We start from the raw sequence: 21281 nt of genomic DNA, 5'->3' as shown, positions 1-21281 counted from the left end.
TCGCACTCACTAGAAAGGCCGATTCCTAATCAATTATGTATAGGCCTTCTTATGTTTTGTATGGTATGAATTTGCAGAAGTGATTTTTGGATGCCCACTTTAAGACACTTTAAAGGAGTCTGATTTTTCAGAAAGTATTAAGCACTTGCCCTTTGAATATGAGACACCTTTTAAAGTGGTTCAAGTTAGGCACTCAAAATCACTTTTGGAAATTTGGTCTAGATTCTTAAGCAAAAGCATTAGTTAAAGACAACTTCAGGCTAATGATCCAAGGTATATAAGAGTTATATCATATATAAAATATGCCAATATATAGTTTGTACAGACAACATATGTTGCATTTTCTCCATTTGTATGCATCTACTCTCATTTTCTCAAAACTAAGTAATACTGTATTATTTAAATCCAAGAGCGCCTTATTCAGTTTAATTCTTGTTTTTAGTTGCAAACTGTCTATATCAATATTGTTGAGAAATAGATATTAAACTCCATCTGTCCATGGATTTTTTTGTTGTATTCCATGTCTGAGTAGCTTTATCACCTATGTGAGCTAATGTTGTTGGATTTTAAAAGTGTTTGGGATTTTGAAAGGTAATCAGAGAGATTTTGAAAGGTAATAGGAGGTACTAGACAAACATTCCCTCAGACTTTGTAACTGGAGAAAATACTTTTTTCCAATAATAATGGACAATGAACAATCTGTCATTATTTGTTAAATGGTGTCTACTGGAGTTTCTATTTTCTGAAATAAAAATGAAGATAAATAATGAAGTTGGCACTCAGTCAGCTGGCAGCTTCCTATGTTCACTGACTTAATCATGCTGGTGATGATTTGGTTATTTGTGGAGACTATTGATGTTACTGATTTACTTTCAAGACTTCAAATGACATGTTTGGGGGATTTGAAGATTCAAGATGCGGAAATCAATGTTGAAAATGAAATTCTCTGTGATCCCAACTTTATATTTTTGTGCTTTAATGTAGAAAGCTACATAAACTCTTTTTGGGAAGCATGTTCAGTTGCTTAACTCAGTTGTTGTCATCCTGAGAAAGTTATTAAAAAGGTACAGTAAATGTTTGTGAGCTGTAAACTAGGGATGTCAAAGTTTGAAACAGCTGCACCTTATTCAGCATATCTTATACATAAACAGAAATACAGTTATCTGTGTTGTGTATAATCTATATAAAGACTTGCCTGCAGTGCGGGCTAAATTCAGCACTGGGTTTTTATATCACAATATACATTTAAATGAAAGAGAAAAAATAGAATCATGTATTGAGGCCATTGTACAGATCACAGCCTTTTTGTTTGTTTTGATTTTTAGTGGGGCAAAGGGCAGATGGTACTAATCTTGGATAGCCACAAGTTCACAAGTATCAATGGAATGAACATAATTATATTGCAGTTAATGGCAATATTTGATTTGTGTTTCTTTATGTGAAAAACCATTTTAATTTAAACCAAGGCAGCATGGATGTGGACCAGAATCTACAAAGAAAGTTTATACTCCAACAAAACAAATCTCATTATGTGCAGCTAAATCAACTTTTGAAAAGTAAGTCTTATATCTTCGTAGCTCACTAGGTGCATTTAAGAAAAATGGACTATTAAAATATTAACTTTGTGCTTTTTAAATAAATAATTTTAACCTTTTCGATTAATGCTTCAGGTACTGGCCAGTCAGGAGCACTCTGACAGAGGAGGATGGATTTATGGTCACTGGGAGGAAATGCTGGGCTGGAAATCTTGCTAAAATGAGTATCAAATGGCCCTGTGTCCCCCATCGCAAGTTAATGACCGCTTCCTTGGGCTGGGAACTAGCAAGATTTGGGGTGATGCACATCAGAAGGACAAAAATTCTAATATGAAGCCTAGGTTGGTTTTGTGTATAGCCAAGACAAAAGCATGCTGGTAGTACGGGCATTGGTTAGGCAGCTCAGATGACTGCAGCCAGTGTGGATTGTCAGTGCCTAGAGTGAGCTGCGCAAATAGTATCCTGAGATGCCAGAGAATAACCAGAAAACATTAAACAGTGCAGTGTAAACACTAAGCAATGTAAAAACACAGCACTGGACAAGCTACTGACATGGCTACCAAAAAGCCCTACTATACCAAACCTGGATCGACCTTATATATATATATTTTTTTTTGGAGAACCAAACTGAGCTCCAGGTTGTCCTTGGATTAATTATCTTAAAACAAAATGGCTGTAGTAAAGTCCCTGGAAATCTAAGGCAGTGGAAAAAGACTTCTTGGGATGACAGCTGAAGCTCCTGCTGCTGTGGGGAAGCCATGGCAGAAGAGAAATAGTAACTAAATTTACTATGCTCCCTTTTGTTAATTTATCGTTTTGATTTGGAGAATTCTTAATCTCACCATCAATTAAGGAATAAATCATGTGTCTAGAAATATCCATATGTCCTTCAGCAAGTACACAGTCATCCTGCAGGCAAATCACTTTTCCATAAAAAGCAGTTAATTATGACAGGGTTATCATATCTGGCTTATTATTTGGGTGCTGCTGGTGTTACATCTCTGTAAAAATTGGCTTAACCTGGAGATGTATTATTTTTAGTCTTTTTATGATGCTTGTTTTTCCACTGTAAATAATATCTAACATGTAGATGGGATGCTTCTGCAAAAACTATAAAAAAGAAAAATTCATCTAGGATTCAAGAGACTAATTTAAAATCACCCCACTACATACAAGAAACTACAGGTAAGAGTTGCACTTTCTTCACTGAGTTACAGATAGGTCTCTTCTTCAACCAGCCACATCCCCCAAAAAATGAGTAAGAAATGTGTAAGGAGTAGAGATTATAAAGTGATATTAGTTTCTGTGCTGCATGATTGTAGAAAGAATAGGATTTTCTTGTAAGGACTGAATGTGATATCATAGGCCTTATGTGTATCTGGTTTGATGGAGACATTGCTGTTTTGATCAGTGGTTAACTGTCTGAAGTGCTTGCCTATAGCTTATACATCACACTGTGGAAACCATCTTTTTTAGTCTGATCTCTCCTGATTCAGGAGCGGCGGAAGATAATACATTATAAAATAGCAAAAAGAAAATTTTAGTTTTAACTAAGAAGACTCTAAAGAATATCTACAGTGTTCATGGAAGACACTGTTCTCAGTTAGATTGAAAAAGAGCTATAGTTTCATGGCTATGACACAACAGAACAGCACATGCCATTATAGAGCATGTACAATATATTATCTGACATTGGAGGTTCTGAACGTCTAGAACTCTGTTTATTTAAGTAGTAATGTATTGCATACAAGAAGACTTGACCCCATGTAAAGTGGTTCTACAAAGGAAAACCACACTAGGTTGTGTAGATTTTTCTTTTGTTTAATAAATGTCTTCATAGAATACCATATATTATCCTCTCTCTTTTGGAAATAACATTAATTGCATAATAACAGACTGCATTTTTTAATCCCTTGTTTGTTTTAATTTTATACAGATGAGTAATTAAAAATTGATTTACACAAACTACATCATGAAACAACAATCAGTGAAGCTAGGACAGATAGTATCAAATCAGAAGTCATTGGTTGGCTGGTTCAAGTGAAACTTATCTGAATCCCTGACAATTCTCCATGCAGATATTTTCTATTCAGAGTTGCCTTTTATTATTTCAAAAAATGTTTTGTGCTTAGGAGATTGGTATGGGGAAAGTCTAGTAGTCTAAGGCTTCATTTGTACCTTTTAGACACAGCTTACAATAAGGGGTAGATCTCAGCCACACTACCCCGAAAGGAGCACTGGTGACCTTCTGTCTTTGGGGAATGCAGAGGCTGCACCTCTTGCTATTGCTCTTCTTTGGATGCATGTGTCTTTTCCTCCTGCAGCCAGCTACTCTGTGTTTTGGGGTCAGAGCTGTGAAGAAAGAGACTGATTTCTGCTTTGTCTTTAACGCTGGTCTACACTACAAATGTATGTTGATATAGTTATGTCATTCAGGGATGTGGATTTTACCGACCTAATTCTCAGTGTAGATAGTATGTCAACAGGAGAGTTTCTCGCATCAACATAGCAGCTGTCTCTTTGGGAGGTGCAGTACCTGTGCCAGTGGAAGAAGGTCTCCTGTTGGCATAGGTAGCGTGTTCACTAAGTGCTACAGCTGCACCTGCTGCTGCAGCACTGTAACTGTAGACAAGTCTTGATTTAGGGTGGGCAGGGGGGTTATGCATATGCTATACACTCATATCAGGGCCAGGCACAATTTGGCCCAAGGTTTATAAACTGCTTCCAATCCTCTGACACTTCAGGCACTAAGAAAACAAAATAAATTAATCAAAATAACATTTAATAAAATAGCATATAATGTTAAAGTAATGTTAAGGTTGCATAGTTAGAAATACAAGAAGTCAAGATATGCAAAAGTTAAGATTCCAGCAATGTGACTGTATTAATATTGCTGTTGGGACCCATAACTTACACTTCTGTTTTTTGTTTTTGTTTTTTTAAATAAAGGGAAATAATATGGGAAATCTTTAAGGTCAGTAGGGAATATAAAATACTGTTTCTCAGCATGGTTACAGATCTACTTTAGCTCCACTCTAGCAGTAAAACAGTGATATAAAACACAGACACCACTAACTGTGGCAGAGAATTATGTACCAGCACTATGCTTGTAGGGTATATGGGCCATTAAAAATAGATCCATCGTGCTGTTCGCTAAATGCTAAGCTAGCAATTCAGGTTTTCGGTATAATCCAGAATCAACCAAGAAAATATTATAATTGTAAGTCTATTTTTAAAAATATAAAGTAAACCTTACAAAATAGCAAAGTTCTTTTAATGATTCTTTCAGTGGAGTTGATATCTTGTTCATTGTCCTCTGTAAATTACAAGCTGTTTCACTTTCTGCTCAGCTCTGCAAGCCTCATTTCTTGGCTGCAGTGGCAGCACAGTAAGCAGCCTTTTATAGTGTGGTTACACAGAATGGGAACATAGGATTCAAAAAATAGATTTAAAAAAACGTCAGTTTTAATCTCTATTTCTATTGAAATAATGTCTGCTTAGAAGTATGCAGTTAGTTTAAATAGACCTATAAAAGATTTTTTGTAGAAAGTTACAAGGCACTAAAGTAGCCTGAAATAAACATTGTAAAGGAGTAAAATTAGAAACCAAGAGTAGAAATCCCTAGTTTATAATGGGAACTGTTCTATAATATTAACTATAGCTGTTGCTACCAGTGCAACTGCTGTAATATAAAAACTAAACAAAGTGAAATCAGTTACTAATAAGTGTAACCTATTCCTGCCATTTCTTGTCATCAGCCAACCAGTCATTGGGTGGCACTTTGTCAGAATGTTGCCTTCCTTTCAAAGACATACTGTAAAACATGCCTCAATTGATCTGATCAAAAATAAAATATATTAAGTAGAGAGAGAGAAAATCCAGTTTAACTCCAAAGAAACAGCCTGCATAACATACTTATTCTTAATTTCTAAACAACATAGGTAGGTACAATTAAGGACATTACATTTTATGAAGAACACATCCTCCCTGGTGAGCTTCTCTTTCTCCTCTGCTGCTTTTGTTGAGCAGGTCGGCAGTGAAACAGTCTTTCCGCTCCAGATAACTGTCATCTATCCATCCTTCTTCTTCAGGTATCTCCAGTCCCCCAAGTTTTAGTCAGTGATCCTTTTGATGTTCCAAGGTGTTAGCCTGTTCATCAATCCCAGGCAAGCAAATGAAGATGTTTACAGACATCCCTTTTGAGAGCATATGACACATTCTTATAGAATGGCTTATATATTTTAAAGACATTCACTATTGTAATAGTTTCCTGTAAAGGTGCCCGGCCGGGGCTCGACCCTCCCTGAGGAAGAGGGGAGCCACACCGGCCTTGCTACGCTATCCGAGTCTGCCCCTCTCGTCAGGGCTAAGCGACGCCGCACAGTCGCCCAGGGACTCCGGCCTTCTGTACAGGGCAGAGTGAACAGAAAGTCAGCTCGGGGTTGAGTAAACAATAATTCAGGCTGCTCAGGTCCTTTGGGGCAGGACCGAGCAGTGGTACAGTTTACGGGGGCCCAGCCCTTGGGTCGGGCAGGGCACCAAACACACAGTTAGAGAGGCTCAGGCCCTCTTGGTTCAGGGCTGAGCAAGCAATAGTTCAGGCTGCTCAGGTCCTTTGGGGCAGGACCGAGCAGTGGTACAGTTTACGGGGGCCCAGCCCTTGGGTCAGGCGGGGCACCAAACACAGTTGTAGAGTGGCCTCCTCAGGCCAGGGGGAGGGGGAGTCTGCCACCCTTGAGAGGGTGGCAGGGAGAACGCAGGCCCTCCCACTCCACTGTGTTCCAGCCCAGGGCCCTAGTAGTGGCTAACACCACTGACGGTCAGTGGGGATCCTGACCGAAACACACTGACATGGGTTCCAGTACACTTGCAGCCCAACTAAGGTCGGCTGCCCCCAGGCCAGTTCCAGTCTCCCCCTCTGGGCCTACCTGATCGGTGGCGTCAGCCTCTGGGAAGTCCAGTAGCTTGGGCCCCTCCCAGCTGGGGCTGGGTGGTAGATCCGGCAGTACCTCTGGGAAGTCCAGCCAGGCCTGCTCCGGGGGTTCCTCGGGGCAACAGCAGGGATGGGGCGGCTCCGGCAGTCCCTCCTCGTAGTGGGCGCAGGGAAGCTCCAGCCAGTCCAGGCAACCACCCGGGGTCTCAGCAGCCTCCCAGTCACGAACACCCTCTGGCAGGTCTGCTCTCAACGGCAGCTGGGCCTCAACTGAGCACCACTGGTCGGCTTTTATATTTCCAGGTCACCTCCTGACCCTCTGAGGGGCAGGTCCAGAGCCCTATGGCCCTGCCCCTTCCGGCATCTTGTGGGGCTCGACCCTCCCTGAGGAGGAGGGGAGCCACACCGCCTCGTTACATTTCCCTTGTGTAAACAAGTTTGGGTTTCTGTTTATGCTACTGTTACACTTATTTTTCCAAATGTTCCTTTGAAGGTATAGCCACACAACACATGACTCAGCCTACATTTGCATCCTCATCAGCTCTCAAATGATTGTTGTTGGAAGAAGCCATTTTGGCATAATAATTTGATTTTTTTCAGAGGTGCCTGACAGAAAGTGTTAACCTTGAAAACTGCTTACTGTTTACTTGTTAGAGTTCTTAGTGTTAAAGTTGCTTTTTACCAGCATTTCAATTCCATATCAAATATTAATAAATGACATAGTATGTAGCACAGTTTTACTTCCCTTTAAGGGAATCTTGGTAATTGCACTTATACTCCCTTTTATGAGCAAACATATGATGTCATAGTTAAGTCAAGGCTAGTTAATAAAGAACTAAGTTGATGCAAACTTGAAACTCTCTAAAACCTGGCGAGAAGACTACTGAAAGATTCTATGGAGCTGCAGTCAGCAATAGAAACTGGGATGGTTGGTGAGCTAACCCCAGGATAAAGTTTGAGATTGTGTTCTGTCTTGGGGCCTGAGCCAAAGTTCTCTGAAGTCAACAGATTCCCATTAGCTTCAATAGGCTTTGGATCAGACCCTAACAGCATTCCCAGACAAGCTAGTTCTGCCCTTCAGTGGCTCTGTGCAACAACTATATGCATGCTATTAAGGCATTTTAGTGTCAGTGATCTTAGAGTATATTAAACTGACTTTTAAAGACATTCTAGATTTCACACACACACACACACACACACATACCCTTCTCTTGTGGTGTCACTACAGGGCAGAATTGAGGTGCCCTAACTGCATTTCCATAACTTAACATGTTTGGCTTTCTGTTAAATTTAACTTTTAACTCTGAATTTCCTGGATTTACAACAATTTGGTTGGGAATAATTACAACATCCTTTAATGTATCTTACCCTAAATTACTGATATGTACTCTTAACCTACTTAATATAATTTTTTCTGGAATGTCTGGTTTTGTTTTTTAAATTCAATACATTGACTCCAACCAAGAAACTCAAAGATAATGCTGTGTGATACTTCATATCTTCAAATCATTAGAATTACCAGCTTTAAATATTTTTATAAACAATTTTAACTTTTTATAGCCAGATGCACTAGTATATCCTGATTGCTTTACTCTAGTTTGCAGTAGTATGATGTAGCCAGAGCATCCTGGCCAGTTAACTGTGTCTACAGCCACCTTGTTTCACCAGAATAACTAAAAGCAAGTGGGGAATTACATCACAGTTTCCTCCTCCTTCCTATCCTCCAAATTCCCCCTCTTCTACTTCTTTACGTTCCTCTGCACATGTGCATACACCCCATTTCTCCCTCCCTCTGCTTACATGTGTGCCTACTTGCACACAAACATGGTTCCCTTTTCACTCCTGCCCTCTTGCTGAGTAGGTCTTGAAAATAAATATTTAGCATTAAAGGTCACTTTTTGCCATTGTATTTCATAATTGAATATTCATTTGTCAGCAGAGGCTTGTGCATAATATCTTGTCCTTCAGAGAAATACCTAAAAAAATTCCTCTCTTTCAAAATGGTCAGTGCATCCTCTTATGCTGAGAGAGTAAAGCCAACTTGCCTTCAGCTGGTGGCCCTGAGCTGCTAGGAGGTGGAGAGGAACACTTAGAGCTTGTGTATGCTGCGTCAGAGTTTGGACTTTTCAAAGAGGACTACATTAATACAAATTAGGAATCTTTTAGTTTGCACCCACAGTGTCCACATAGGGGAGTTACATTGCAGCACTTTTGACTGGTCATACTCCTTTTTGTCCAAACTGCAGGGCAGTGTCAACACAGCCTGAGTCCTGCATAGATAGTCTCAGCCCCATTTGAGAACAATGGGAGATAGATGCCTATGTCAAAATGGCCACCTGAGGGCAGCCTATGGCTTCAATCCCATTGAGAATAGTGCCGCCATTTTGAAAGTGCAGTTTATGAAAGTCTCTGTAGAAGAATATTTTTCTTCCACAGCGCTGAAGAAGAAACTTCTTGTTATGAGGAATAATTGGGGTGTGTGATGGGATCCCTGGGGTACAACCTGGAACTGGGGTACTGCTGTGCCCCCTTAACTCTCCAGTCTGGACTCTTTCTTGCAGTGCTTTGCTAGTGACAAGCTGCAAACCCCTCCAGGCGCTGTAATCACTCAGTACAACAGCTTGTGGAGCCTGACACTCTGCTAAATTGCATGATTGCTCCCTAAGCCATTCATGAATCACATAGAGAAAGGCACCAGCAGATCTCCCAAGCCCCCAGCCTTTTACCCAGAACTGTACCATCCAGCCCTGGTCAGAAGCCTGACTAGTGTAAGTTCACTATCCAGTCTGCCCCTCCCTCGATATGGAGAGGCCACACATTAGCTTTTGTAAACTGAACTGAGATTTCCCAAGCACTTCTACCAAAACACACTGTTTTAGGTAAAATATAAAACAGATTTGTTAACTACAGAAAGATAGATTTTAAGTGATAATAAGTGGTAGGCATGAAAGGTCAGAGATAATTACCAAAGACAATAAAAGGTAAGCATGCAGTCTAAATTTTGAATCTTATTAGACTGAGCAGTATTTGGATCAAGCAGTTTTTCTCACCCCACTGGATGTCGCAGATTACAGTACTTAATACACAGACTTTTCATTTAAGCCTGGGACCAGTCTCCTCAGTTCAAGTCTTTTTCTTCTCAGTATTCTTGTTGCTTCCAGCCTAGGTCGGGGACGAGAAAAGGTAAAAAGCAAAATGCCACTGTCCTTTATTTTATACCCTCAGTCCATGTGCCTGGAAAATACTAGCCCAGACATGTCCTGTTGGGCCTTGCTGAGTCACAGTGTTGAGCAATCCCCCATTGCTTGTAGTGCTTGTGCAACTCTCTTACAGCATTGTAAATCCCTTGTTTACATTTCCCTTGCTGATTAATGTCATTTAACGGCCACTGGGCTATGGATCATCTCCTTTGTTGTCACTGGAGAACTAGCAGTGGAGGACTCCCAAACTTACAATATATTTTAATGACAACCATACAGCAAAGTCTCATGACTTCATACACAGTAACAATATACATATTTTGACAGAACCACGAGTTTCAGGAGATCATGACCTTTAATATGATATCTTACATGGCATGCTTTGTATGAAATATCACACCCAAATATGAATGATGAACATGGGGATTACAGGGTGCTATTTTGAGGAACAGTGTATCACAGGGGGAAATGACCATTAATATTAAAAAAAATGTAGCCTACACACACTGAAGATTTCAGTATGTAAACCATAGGGGAAATTTTGAAAAATATGCATTATTCTGTTCATAAGATCATTTGGGACAAAAAGTCTGGCAGCAGGTGCTGAATTTCTTATCTTTAAATTTAATTTTAATTCCTAAATTAATTATCAAAGGAATGTAAATTAATTCTGTACTCAAAGAGTAAGTGCTGGTAAATTTGGTTAGGATACACAATTTTTTATATACATAAGCAGTTGAATCTCTGATTTAAGTGCAAAACAGCTCAGCCTTAATAATGGAGCTGCAACTGCCCCCGCCCCCCATAACAAAGTATTGGTATTCATTAACTTTATGAATTCCATGGGTTTTTTTCCTTAATTAGAAGTTGTCTATTCTTCAACTTTCATTTTTCTTCCTTATTCTTCCTTATTATTTCATTCTGTGACACCTGCTGTTAGCTAGTTTGCTCTTTAAGCGAACCTCTTAAGGATAACATTGGTATAATTGATGTCTCAATAAGACTCTTGTTCTGTAAAACAAAAATATACTGCATTTTTGGCTTCTAGCAGATCAAATGTTGTTATAAGCACCATCAGTACAATGACTCTTCTTTCGGAATATTTAGCTGAAAGAATAGTATTACAGCTGAGGTAAAATTTTCTTACCAGAAAATTTCTTACTGCTTTTATGATCCTAATTCAGAACCCAGTGAAGTCAATTAGAGTCTTTGCATTGACTTCAACAGGATGTGTGGTTATATATGTTTCTGCACTTTGTTAATTTGAAATCTCAGAAAACTTTATAAGACCTGTTACCACAGTTTCATAGTACTTTTCCTCAAACACATTAGCTTGTAGTTTATGTATTTAAGCTGAGAGATTTGGCTAAAGAAGGGCATATATTGCAAGCAGACACAATCGAAGCTTTGCCACCTAGTCTGCCAGTAGCTCATGCCTCCTTATTTCAGTCTTAGGACTTTGCAGGAAAGGCTGTCAGCTGAACTCCATTAGGTCATGGTTCAGTGATGAGAACAAATACCCATTAGGACTCAGCCAAGAACAGCAACCTTTATTTACCTCTCACTGATTTTAAACTCAAAAGATTAGGCACTAATTTGTGTGTTCATTTCAACGTATAGAGTCTATATATGAGACCTGAGAACTGAATTCCCTCATTAGTGAATAAGTCCTTGTAAAATAATTTCATTCACATTGCACATACATATAGATGTGCTTATTTGAATGTGCATTCAATCACAATTCTTATTTCTTTTCATTCTAAAGCACCTATGTGTTCAGCCAGTAGATCATTTGATTAACTGGACATTCTAATACCTCTTGGGGAAAAGAGATGATATCTCATGCACTTAAGTCTCTGTGGACTGTTCCATTCTATTTGTGCTGGAAGAGAGCTTTTATCTTTAATAATAATAATAATAATAAAAACACCTTCCACACCATGATGTTTCAGGCCAAGACAGCAGCTTTTTCAAAATTGCCAGGCTGTATACTCCTCTTCCCTAGAGGAATGGTGTAACTTACTAATGCTTTATAATACTTAAAAAGTGACAGATGAGGTTGGTTTTGTTTTGTTAGGCAAGTCCAAGAAATGCTAGTCTGCAGTCTGTGGTATTAGGTATTACTCATATATGACGTGGCAGCAATTTAAAATATCCAAAATGTACTCATAGGAAAACCTTTACAAATATAATGAAGAAGAAATTGAATGAAAGAAACAATAAATACTTAATGCATTGCTAGGATTGAGAAGATAAATGCAACAAAAGTTAGGAAGGTGAGCGTTATGGTTCCCAAAGCAACTATTACTTTCTCAAATTTTGCATTCTTTTTCAGGTAGTTATTTTTAGTGCTTTTGAAGACATGTAAGACTCTCTTTCTGTAAAACAAAAATATACTGTCTTTTGGCTCCCAGCAGATCAAACATTGTTATAAGTACCATCAGTACAATTACTCTTCTTTCAGAACATTTAGCAGAAAGAATGGTATTACAGCTGAGTTTCTGTAATATAGAATGTTTTAAAATGAGTTCCAGGCATGACATGTTACATTCAGTGGGCCTAATTCTTCCCTAAGAGGTGCACCATACAATTCTTATTTTCTTCAGTGGTAATTATCCTAGTCTATAAGAGGGCACAATTGATCTCAGTAATGTAAGCATTAAGTTTTTGATGTAAGAAGATAAACAGAAAATATTTTTCAACTGTATGTAAAAGTATCTTGTTAGTGATCCTCATTAACTAGTTAATGCTTATGAATCACTTTGAACACATAAAATGCTCTGTAACTGCTAAGTATTATTTGTTTTTATCACTGATATAATATTAATTTTGAATTTAGATGACGATAAAGAAAAAAATTCCAGAAATGTAGGAAAGCCAGTGAATAATGAACTCAGCACTGAATTTCAGACAAACAGTATTGAGGACCATAATATTGATGAGCAGCTATCAGAAACTACAGATGACGATGAAAGCAGCAGTGAAAATAGTGAAAATGAAGATAGAAAAAGAAATGCACCAATAGAGCTACTGGGAGAGGTAAATTTCACCTTCCCCCACCCCCCACCACTGAACAATGTGAACATAGACTGAGAGACCCATGTATTCTGCAGCACAGTGGAACCCAATTCTGTAGCAAACACTCCATAATTCTGCCAAATTCTTCATCAGTGTTGATTTATTGTATCTGTCATGTAAACATGCTTGTGACCATGTTTCAAAATTGAAAATACTCATTGATGCACAATTCATCAATGATTATTTTTGGCAATGACTATTTTTTATATATTTTTTGTTTTGTCCTCCAGATGACCCAAGTCTGTGGGCTTCAGTGGTTACAGTGTTGTCCAGGCATCTCAGCTCTGAATCTCTTTTCCCTTCATCATGCATGCCATAAAAAATGGGGAGCTTATAGTCCGATTCAGTGGTTCATCTGAGTTCCACAGGCCTCTGTTCTTTAGGCAGTCTAGCTGCCCAGCCTGCATTTCTGGTATTCCCCCTATTCCCTGGCTGCAAATTAGGGTGACCAGACAGCAAGTGTGAAAAATTGGGACGGGGGTGAGAGGTAATAGAAGCCTATATAAGAAAAAGACCCAAAAATTGGGACAGTACCTATAAAATCGGGACATCTGGTCACCCTACCGCAAACTGGTCTCTAGCCCTTGCTCCCTGAACCTCTCTTGTCTTTTCTGTAGAGTAGTGATGCACTATAATCAATTAATTCCCCTTTGTGGATAAAGATGCAGAGTAAGAGGCAGCTTCAGACAGGTCCCAGCAGGACAAGATAACAAAAGAACCCAAGATGCTAGGCATCTGGCTACAGCAAAATAGTATTTTTGTTGCAGAGTTTACTGAATTCTTGGTTTCTTGGAAAAATGCCAAAGCCCACAGTTGCACAGTCAGAATCCCTGGAGCCCAGAATGAAATGACTGGGGCCATTCACATCTCTCAGAAGTATTGTTTTAGGTTTGTAGACTGAGATGGCCACAATTCACACTTGGCTTACATTTTTTAGGTTTGCATACCCGTAAGGGTTAGAAAATTAATTTTTTAATTTTAAACCACAGTTGTGCAGCAAGGGGTGAATTGTGGCAAGTTCTGTAGTTGTGGAATACTTGGGGCTCTGCGACTGGCACTGTAATGGTAAATACTCTGTTGAAAACTATTATGTATTATGCAAACAAAATCCCTGCTGATACTGTCAAAAACAATTTTTCAAAAAATATGCCTGTGTAAAAGATGTGCCTGTATTTAATTGTTTGATGAGGGAAAACAGTTCAGTCAGTTTGTATGATGGCTTCTGTTCTAAGCGCTGCAAGAGATCCTGAGTGCTCACAAGTATTTAGTACTCATTTGGAGTACGCAGTGTATATGGGAAGAATTTTGTTTTTTTCTTTCCTGTTACCTAGACTTGAATATCAAAATGTTTGTGAAGTGGTAAATGGTACAGTATGGTTTTTTTTTCAGCTAATTGGTTGTTTGCTCAACATCCAGTTCCTTTTTTTTCCTTTTTTTCCTTTTTTTTTAAACAAAACATGAGATGTGTAGTGTTGCTGTCAAATGGCCCAATGGAGCAAAGTACTTAAGCATATGCTTATGTCCCATTGATTTCATTAAGAGTTAAGTATATGTTTTAAAGTTAAGACCTTGCTGTCATTGTGATACTAATATGCTTACAGGTAAAATGACAGTGCAGTAAGAAACGCTCTGGAATAAGATTTTTGCACAGCAAGCTGAAGAAAAACTTACTCAGCTCCTCTTTTGGGGGGACTGACTATCTTTGCAGTATCTGACAAAGCCTTATTAGTTGCTGTTGAGAGTACAAAAGGTGGGAAGGGTCAGAGACTTAAATCTAGATCCTATGCTGTATGAGAGGCATAGGCAAAACTCAAAGTAGTGTAGGTTTAGGCTCTGCCAATTATGAACATACCTCTGAGAATTTAAAGAGAACTGTTGACGTTAACAACTGTCAAACTGTCTACTTGACTTCAAATGAAAGAACAGTAATAATATTCATTATTAAAACAACATCCAGCAGTAACCACACAGTGCTGTCTGAGATACTCTGTTGTCTAAGAAGAGAAAATGATGATACCTCACATAATTTTTTGTTGATTTTTTTTTAAACTTTTTAGTGGTGACCACTGTATATATCATGTTTGCTTATGTGGTAATTAGTTTTTAATATCCTGTCGTTAATTATATAAGTAGATTCTTATACTGCTTTTAACCATTGTCTCGCTATTCTGATAATGCCACCTCAGACATCAGTTAAATGGGTCTGTTGTGGATTTCCATTTGTTAATTTAGTATTACTGCTTTTAGATCATTGAGATCTTGGTGGAATTATGTTTTGGGTTTGGAGTTTTTCCCCCCTTACTTGATAGCAATGAATGATAGCATGTTTGAGATCCAAGACTGTTCCATCTGATGCCAAAAATAAACTGTGGACCCAACAGGTGTTGTCAGGGCTTGATTCAAGTCCCTTGTCCACACTGTGCCATACTGACAGTGAAGCCTTTTGTTATTTACTCTTGTCAAATACATCACTCGGGGCTATTAATTTTTACCTTATTGTGTGAGCACAGGTATTATTTAGAATACCTGTTGTAAAAAAAAAAATCAGTTCTCACATCAAACTTAGGCTACAATCCTGAAGACACTTAAGAGGGTGCATGACTTTACTCATGTGAGTAGTTCCACTGGAGTCAGTTGGACTACTCATTTATAAAACAACACACGTACCTAGATGTTTCCAGAGTAACTTGGCTGTGTGCTCAGAGTAACACAATTACACAGAAATAAAATCCTCAATTCTAAGATGTAGTAGCTGAGATGGAGTTTGTACAAGTCATGGTGGGACAAGCAGTTGTCCACTGTCCCCTGGTGGATCTACTTAGAAAAATAGAAAAATTCTGCACTTTATAGCTGTTGGGAAAATTGATCAAAGTTCTCACTAAAGTATTTTTGTATAAAAACTGACCAAACTTGGAACTAATTCTCGAAGTGTGCACATCAACAATTAACTTTCATACTAAACCATATTGTTCTTTTAGTTCCTGAAAGCAATTATGGATCAAGACTACAATCTCTCAAAAAAACTTTGTCAGATGAGTAAGTACACTCTCTCTCTCTCTCTCTCTCTCTCTCTCTAATATAAAAACTTTTTTACGTTTTATCTGTTTCATTTTATTTTTTCCCCTCATGTCCATTTTCTTAATTGCTGATAAATACTTGGTGACCTTGATCGATCAGTCCATCAGCCCTAACAGAGAGAGAGCCAATCACAATACATCATTCATGTTGTTCTACCCATTCCTTCAGCCACCCGCTGGCCAGGCTGTCAGTGGCACCAGACACCTGATCAGTGCAGTGCAGTGCAGCCCAGAACCCTTGAGCCCAAGTGATCTGGCAGCATCAGCCTCCCCAGTAGCTGGGATTACAGGCACGCACCATCGTGCCTGGTGCTGATAAATACATTTCTTAATTGCTCAGGTGGCTTTCATTTTGGATTTGGCTTATATAAAGTTGCTCTGTTTTCAGTAACATGTGCCAGCTTCCTCCATGGAAAATAATTCTTCTTCTCCATGCAGGAGAGAATTCTGATGAAACCTCAGAGCATTCCTACCCTGCTGCATCCTCTCCCTACCTATGAAACTGTAACTTTGTGGAATTCCCAGAGAGGGATTTCCACATAGTTGGAGTGAAGGAAGGAACATGCTACAAAGGTAGCACTCTCCCTTCCACCCGGGTCTGTAGCTGCAGGCTGTGAAAGCTGTCTGAAGCATAGAGACCATAATACTGTATGGAAGCATAGTAGCACTTTTCATATGGGGATTGCAAAGATTTTTTTTTCTAAGAATTAATTCTGCCACACAGCATCCCTATGTAGTAGACAGGTAGTGCTGTTCTAGAGATGAGTAAACTGATGCATAGAGAGATTAAGTGACTCACTTGAGGACACAGTGAGTCAGTGCCAGAACCATTTATAGAACCTGGGAATCTTGACTTCCAGTTCCCTATTTTATCTTCTAGCCAGACTATACACTTCTCCAACCAAAATGCGGAAGATAGCATTGCAAGTTACTGCAGACCAAGTGGTGTAAAATTTTAGGAAACTAAGTCTAGTATAGACAAGACCAGTAGTAAATTAACGAATAGTGAAATTATGACACCACAGTTGACAGTTGCTTAATAGTCAAGTAATTGAGAGAGGGGTTGGGTTTTTTGGTTAACACCCATCAAACTTTAATATCTAATGCACATTTTGGAGAAAGGATGTCTTTGTTAAAGATTCAGGCCTTGTCTACACTACATAGTTTTGTAGATGCAAGTTATGCTGACAGAAACTGGTATAATTACATCATTTGTGCATGTTCACACAACGCTCCTTCTACTGGCGGAGCGCATCCACACTTGGTGCTCTAGCATCGACAGTGAGAACAGTGCACTGTAGTTAGCTACCTCACTGAGCTATTCGCCACCTTCTGCAGCTAGGAGTTGTGGGAAGGCAGACTGGATTGCAGTGCATCATGGGTGTGGGCTCAACATCCCATGATGCAGTTCTTTCCATCCCAGCATTCCATGGGCTTCCAACTGCATTTCGCAGTATTTGTCAACAGCCCGTTTACTGTGCGCCTGCCATTTCTGGTTGAAAGCATGTATCCCACACTGCTCTTTACTGTTGTGGTCACTGCTATGAACACCTCAGGATGGTCATGCACTATATCATGAGCTCCCAATTTGAACAGGAATTGGAGTTGCCTCATCTGTTGTGTGTCCTGGAAAGAAACAACACAAGATTACTTTGGACATTTATGTAGTAGCTGGACATGATGAACTGTCACTTTTGGGCTTGGGAAACAAGCTTTCATTGATGGGATTGCATAATTATGCAGATCTGGGATGACAAGCAGTGGCTGCCAACTTTTGGATGCAGAAAGCCGCTTTCCTGGAACTGTGCCGAGCTCGCCTCAGCACACCAAAATGAGAGTCGCCTTCTCAGTAGGGAAATGAGTGGCAATTGCTGTTTGGAAGCTGTTGACTCTGGACTGCTACCGCTTGGTCATGAATTAGTTTGGAGTGGGGAAGTCCACCGTTGGGGCAGCGTTAATGCAAGTATGCAGGGTCATTAATTGCATCCTATGAAGGACTGTGACTCTTGGAAATGTACATGAAATATTGGATAGCTTTGCGGCAATGAGATTCTCTAACTGTGGAGGGGCAATAGATGGCACGCATATTCCAGTTTTTGCAAGATGGTCCAGGCCAATGGAGTACATCAGTAGAAAGAGGTACTTCTCAGTGGTACTGCAGGTGCTTGTGGATCACCCTGAGCACAGTGGGTTTCACTAACGTCAACACGAGGTGGTCCAGGAAGATGTATAATACATGCATCTTCAGGAACACTAGCCTATACAGAAAGCTGCAAGCAAGGACTTTCTTTCCAGACCAGAAGATTCAAGTGGGGGATATTGAGATGCCTATAGTGATCCTGCAAGACTCAGTGTATTCCTTACTCCCATAGCTCATGAAACCTTACACAGGACACCTGGACAGCAACAAGGAGTGCTTCAACAATAGGCTGAACAGGTGCAGAGTCGTAGGCGCTGACTCCGTGGGTGCTCCGGGGCTGGAGCACCCATGGGGAAAAATTAGGGGGCGCTGCATTATGGGCAGCTATCCCAGCATGCAAATGACTGCAACGTACTTTTCAAATGGGGGTCGGGGCGCGGTGGAGTGTGACAGGCAGCGTGTTGTGTGTTGTGGGGAGAGAGTGAGTGGGGTTTGGGGGGGCTGAGAGCATGTCAGCATGCTGTCTTGTAAGTTCAGACAGCAGCAGCCCCCCATTTCCCCCCCCCACATCTCTCTCATTCACAGCATTCCACACTAATGGCTTGCATGCCAGCTGTCAGAAACAGAGCTTTGAAAGGGCATTTCCGCATTCCTACAGGAGTTCAAAACAGTGACAAGAGTGGCCACTTGACTTAAGGGGATTATGGGATGTTTCCGGAGGCCGATCAGAGTGCAGTAACTCAACACCTCGTTCACACTTACACCCAAGCATTGTAGCCAAGGTGCAGCAAACATTATTCCTCTTACCGAGGTGGAATACCAGCAGCGCTGTAGCCGCGGAGTCAGAGCGCAATACGTGCCTTGCCAATGTGGATGGGAAGTGAGCTAGTGCATGCGGAGCTCCTTTATTGTGCTGTAACTTGCAAGTGTAGCCAAGCCCCTAGAGATCTCGCAGGAGGATTCCCATGAAATCTCAGTGTGCATTAACACACTGTTCCACTGTACAAGGCTATGTGGAGCACACGCAAACACAGCTAGTCTTGTACATTTCTATCCGTTCACCCACTTTTATAATATTCAGAGCAAAGGACAGCTCTACCTCATATAACTGAGCAGCATCAACTCAAAAAGATCACTTACCAAGGCTATCCTCTACTGCATCATGCGCACCAGAGACTGGCTGTTGGGACTGGCTAGACCCAGGACCGGCTCAGGCTTTTTTGCCTCCCCAAGCGGCAAAGCGGGGGGAGCAGGGGAAAGCTGTGATCGGCAACAGCTTCATTCCTTGGCGGCAGTTCGGTGGCAGGTCCTTCACTCAGAGAGGGACTGAGGGACCCGCTGCTGAATTGCCACCAAAGACTCGGACGTGCCGCCCCTTCCCATTGGCTGCCGCAAGCACCTGCTTTCGCTGGTGTCTGGAGCTGGCCCTGGTTAGACCCCTCAGGAGTGGAAAAGAGGTCCTGATGTGCCACACCACTGGACGACCCTGGTCTGTGCTCCATGTCGTCCTCCATCTCAACCTCCTCGTCCATAACTTTGTCCACAGGGTCGAATTCCCTGTCCGCTGTCTCCAGCCTCACTGAGGTATCCACAGGGCTGTTGGCAGTGGAGGGGGGGGTCACCGCCGAGAAGTCCTTATAGAAGCAGCAGGACTGCGGCACAGCACCAGAGCGACAATTTGCCTCTCTTGCCTTTTGGATGCCTGCCTCATCTCCTTTATCTTCACTCAGCAATGCTGCATGTCCTGTTTGTAGCCCTTCTCCAACAAGCCACAAGAAATCTGGCTCATAGGTATCGAAGGTCCTATGGCTGGAGTGGAGCTTGGACTGCACAGCCTCTTCTCCCCACACTGCCAGCAAATCCAACAACTCAGGTGTGTTCCAAGCAGGAGAGCGTTTGCCGTGTGGCACCACCATGGTCAGCTGTCCACACCGAGGAAACAGGAAGTGGAATTTCAAAAATTCCTAGGTCTATGGGGTAGATGCCTGTGTATCTGTGTGCAAGGCAGCGGAGTTTGAACTGCTGACCAGAGCCATCAGATGGGCATTGTGGGATACCTCATGAAGGCCAATTATAGTGACATAACCAACCATGGTGTCTACACTGACGAGATAACTTTGCCCCAAAAAGGACTCTTGCATTGAGGTGGTTTTATTTTGTTTGCAAAGCAAGAGAGTTTTGTTGGCAGAAGGAGCATTGCAGTGTGCACACTTCCACTATTTTGTCTACAAAAGGCAACTGAATAATCATTTCCTGTGTTTACCTATTTATTTTTAAATTGTGAATGAATTTAGTGCCCAGAAAAGTAAGGGGTTAATAGTACTGATATGACTGAATGTAGTATAGTTTGGCAAAGTGCTGTTGTAACAGGGATCAGTGAATAAACGTTTCCTGTAGGTTTCCATACAGTAACTGTGTATATGTGGTTCCAGATTAGATTTCACTAATTTTTCAATAGATTAGGTTTTATAAATATATTTTTCCTCATGGCACCACTACAGGGCTCAGTAAAAGCATCCAAACATTAACTCAGCATCTTCATGCCTGAATATGTTTGGGTTTATTTTATGTTTAACGTTGTATCTGAATTTCTTGGGTTTGTTATGCCTATGTCTTGTAGCATTAATAAATTTTTGTAAGTTACATATTTACTGATATGTACTCTCAATGTTAACTCTAGCTTAATATAAAGTTAACATTGAGGAAATATAAATACAAATAACTGAGAAATCATTATTTGCATTTTAAGTCTCTGAAATGAAAATTATGCCACTATCTGACAGCATGCACTTTAACAATATGCCTTGAAATTGTTCTGCAGTCTGTGAGTTGCTATTGTCACCATATAGAATTATCAACATATCCTGTTGTCAAATTTCAGTTCTAATCTATGAACCAGAAAATACTGAGGCTAAGCAGTTTCTTCCACTTCTTGAAGAAAAGTTGCTGATAGGTAAGTTTGAGAACAGTAACTATTATATGTTGTAGAAGCATTCATGCTTTTAACAAGTGAACAATATTTGGGACTGCTGTAACTATGTGGATCCTATTTTATTTTTAAAAACTATAGGGTGAGAAATAGTTTTATCACTTTTGTGTTTAATGTGTTTTAAGTGTGATACATTAGACCAGTGGTTCTCAAACAGGGGTCCAGGGCCCTCTGCGGGGGCTGCAAGCAGGTTTCAGGGGGTCTGCCAAGCATGGCTGATGTTAGACTCAGTAGAGGCCAGGGGCAGAAAGCTGAAGCCTCACTGCATGAGGCTGAAACCCGGGGCCCTAAGCCCCACCACCCAGGACTGAAGCCAAAGCCTTAACAAC

General features: G+C 40.5%; 1 protein-coding gene across 6 annotated transcripts in view; it reads left to right on the top strand.

Moving 5' to 3' along the window:
• The window catches only part of ERICH2 (glutamate rich 2), a 39259-nt gene that overhangs the window by 14634 nt on the left and 3344 nt on the right, over positions 1-21281 (top strand). For 4 of the 6 annotated variants that reach the window (XM_030580080.1, XM_030580082.1, XM_030580085.1 and 1 more), the window contains 4 exons: positions 1467-1556; positions 12508-12707; positions 15725-15782; positions 20845-20916. In XM_030580080.1, coding sequence (XP_030435940.1) covers positions 1467-1556; positions 12508-12707; positions 15725-15782; positions 20845-20916 — 420 coding nt within the window. Of the gene's footprint in view, positions 1-1466; positions 1557-1686; positions 1877-2625; positions 2721-12507; positions 12708-15724; positions 15783-20844; positions 20917-21281 lie in introns of those variants that run through there. The other 2 variants (XM_030580084.1, XM_030580083.1) reach the window with 2 other exon arrangements.

The sequence above is a fragment of the Gopherus evgoodei genome, chromosome 11 (assembly GCF_007399415.2).
Source record: "Gopherus evgoodei ecotype Sinaloan lineage chromosome 11, rGopEvg1_v1.p, whole genome shotgun sequence".
Lineage (NCBI taxonomy): Eukaryota > Metazoa > Chordata > Testudines > Testudinidae > Gopherus > Gopherus evgoodei.
This window is presented reverse-complemented; position numbering and strand designations above follow the sequence as displayed.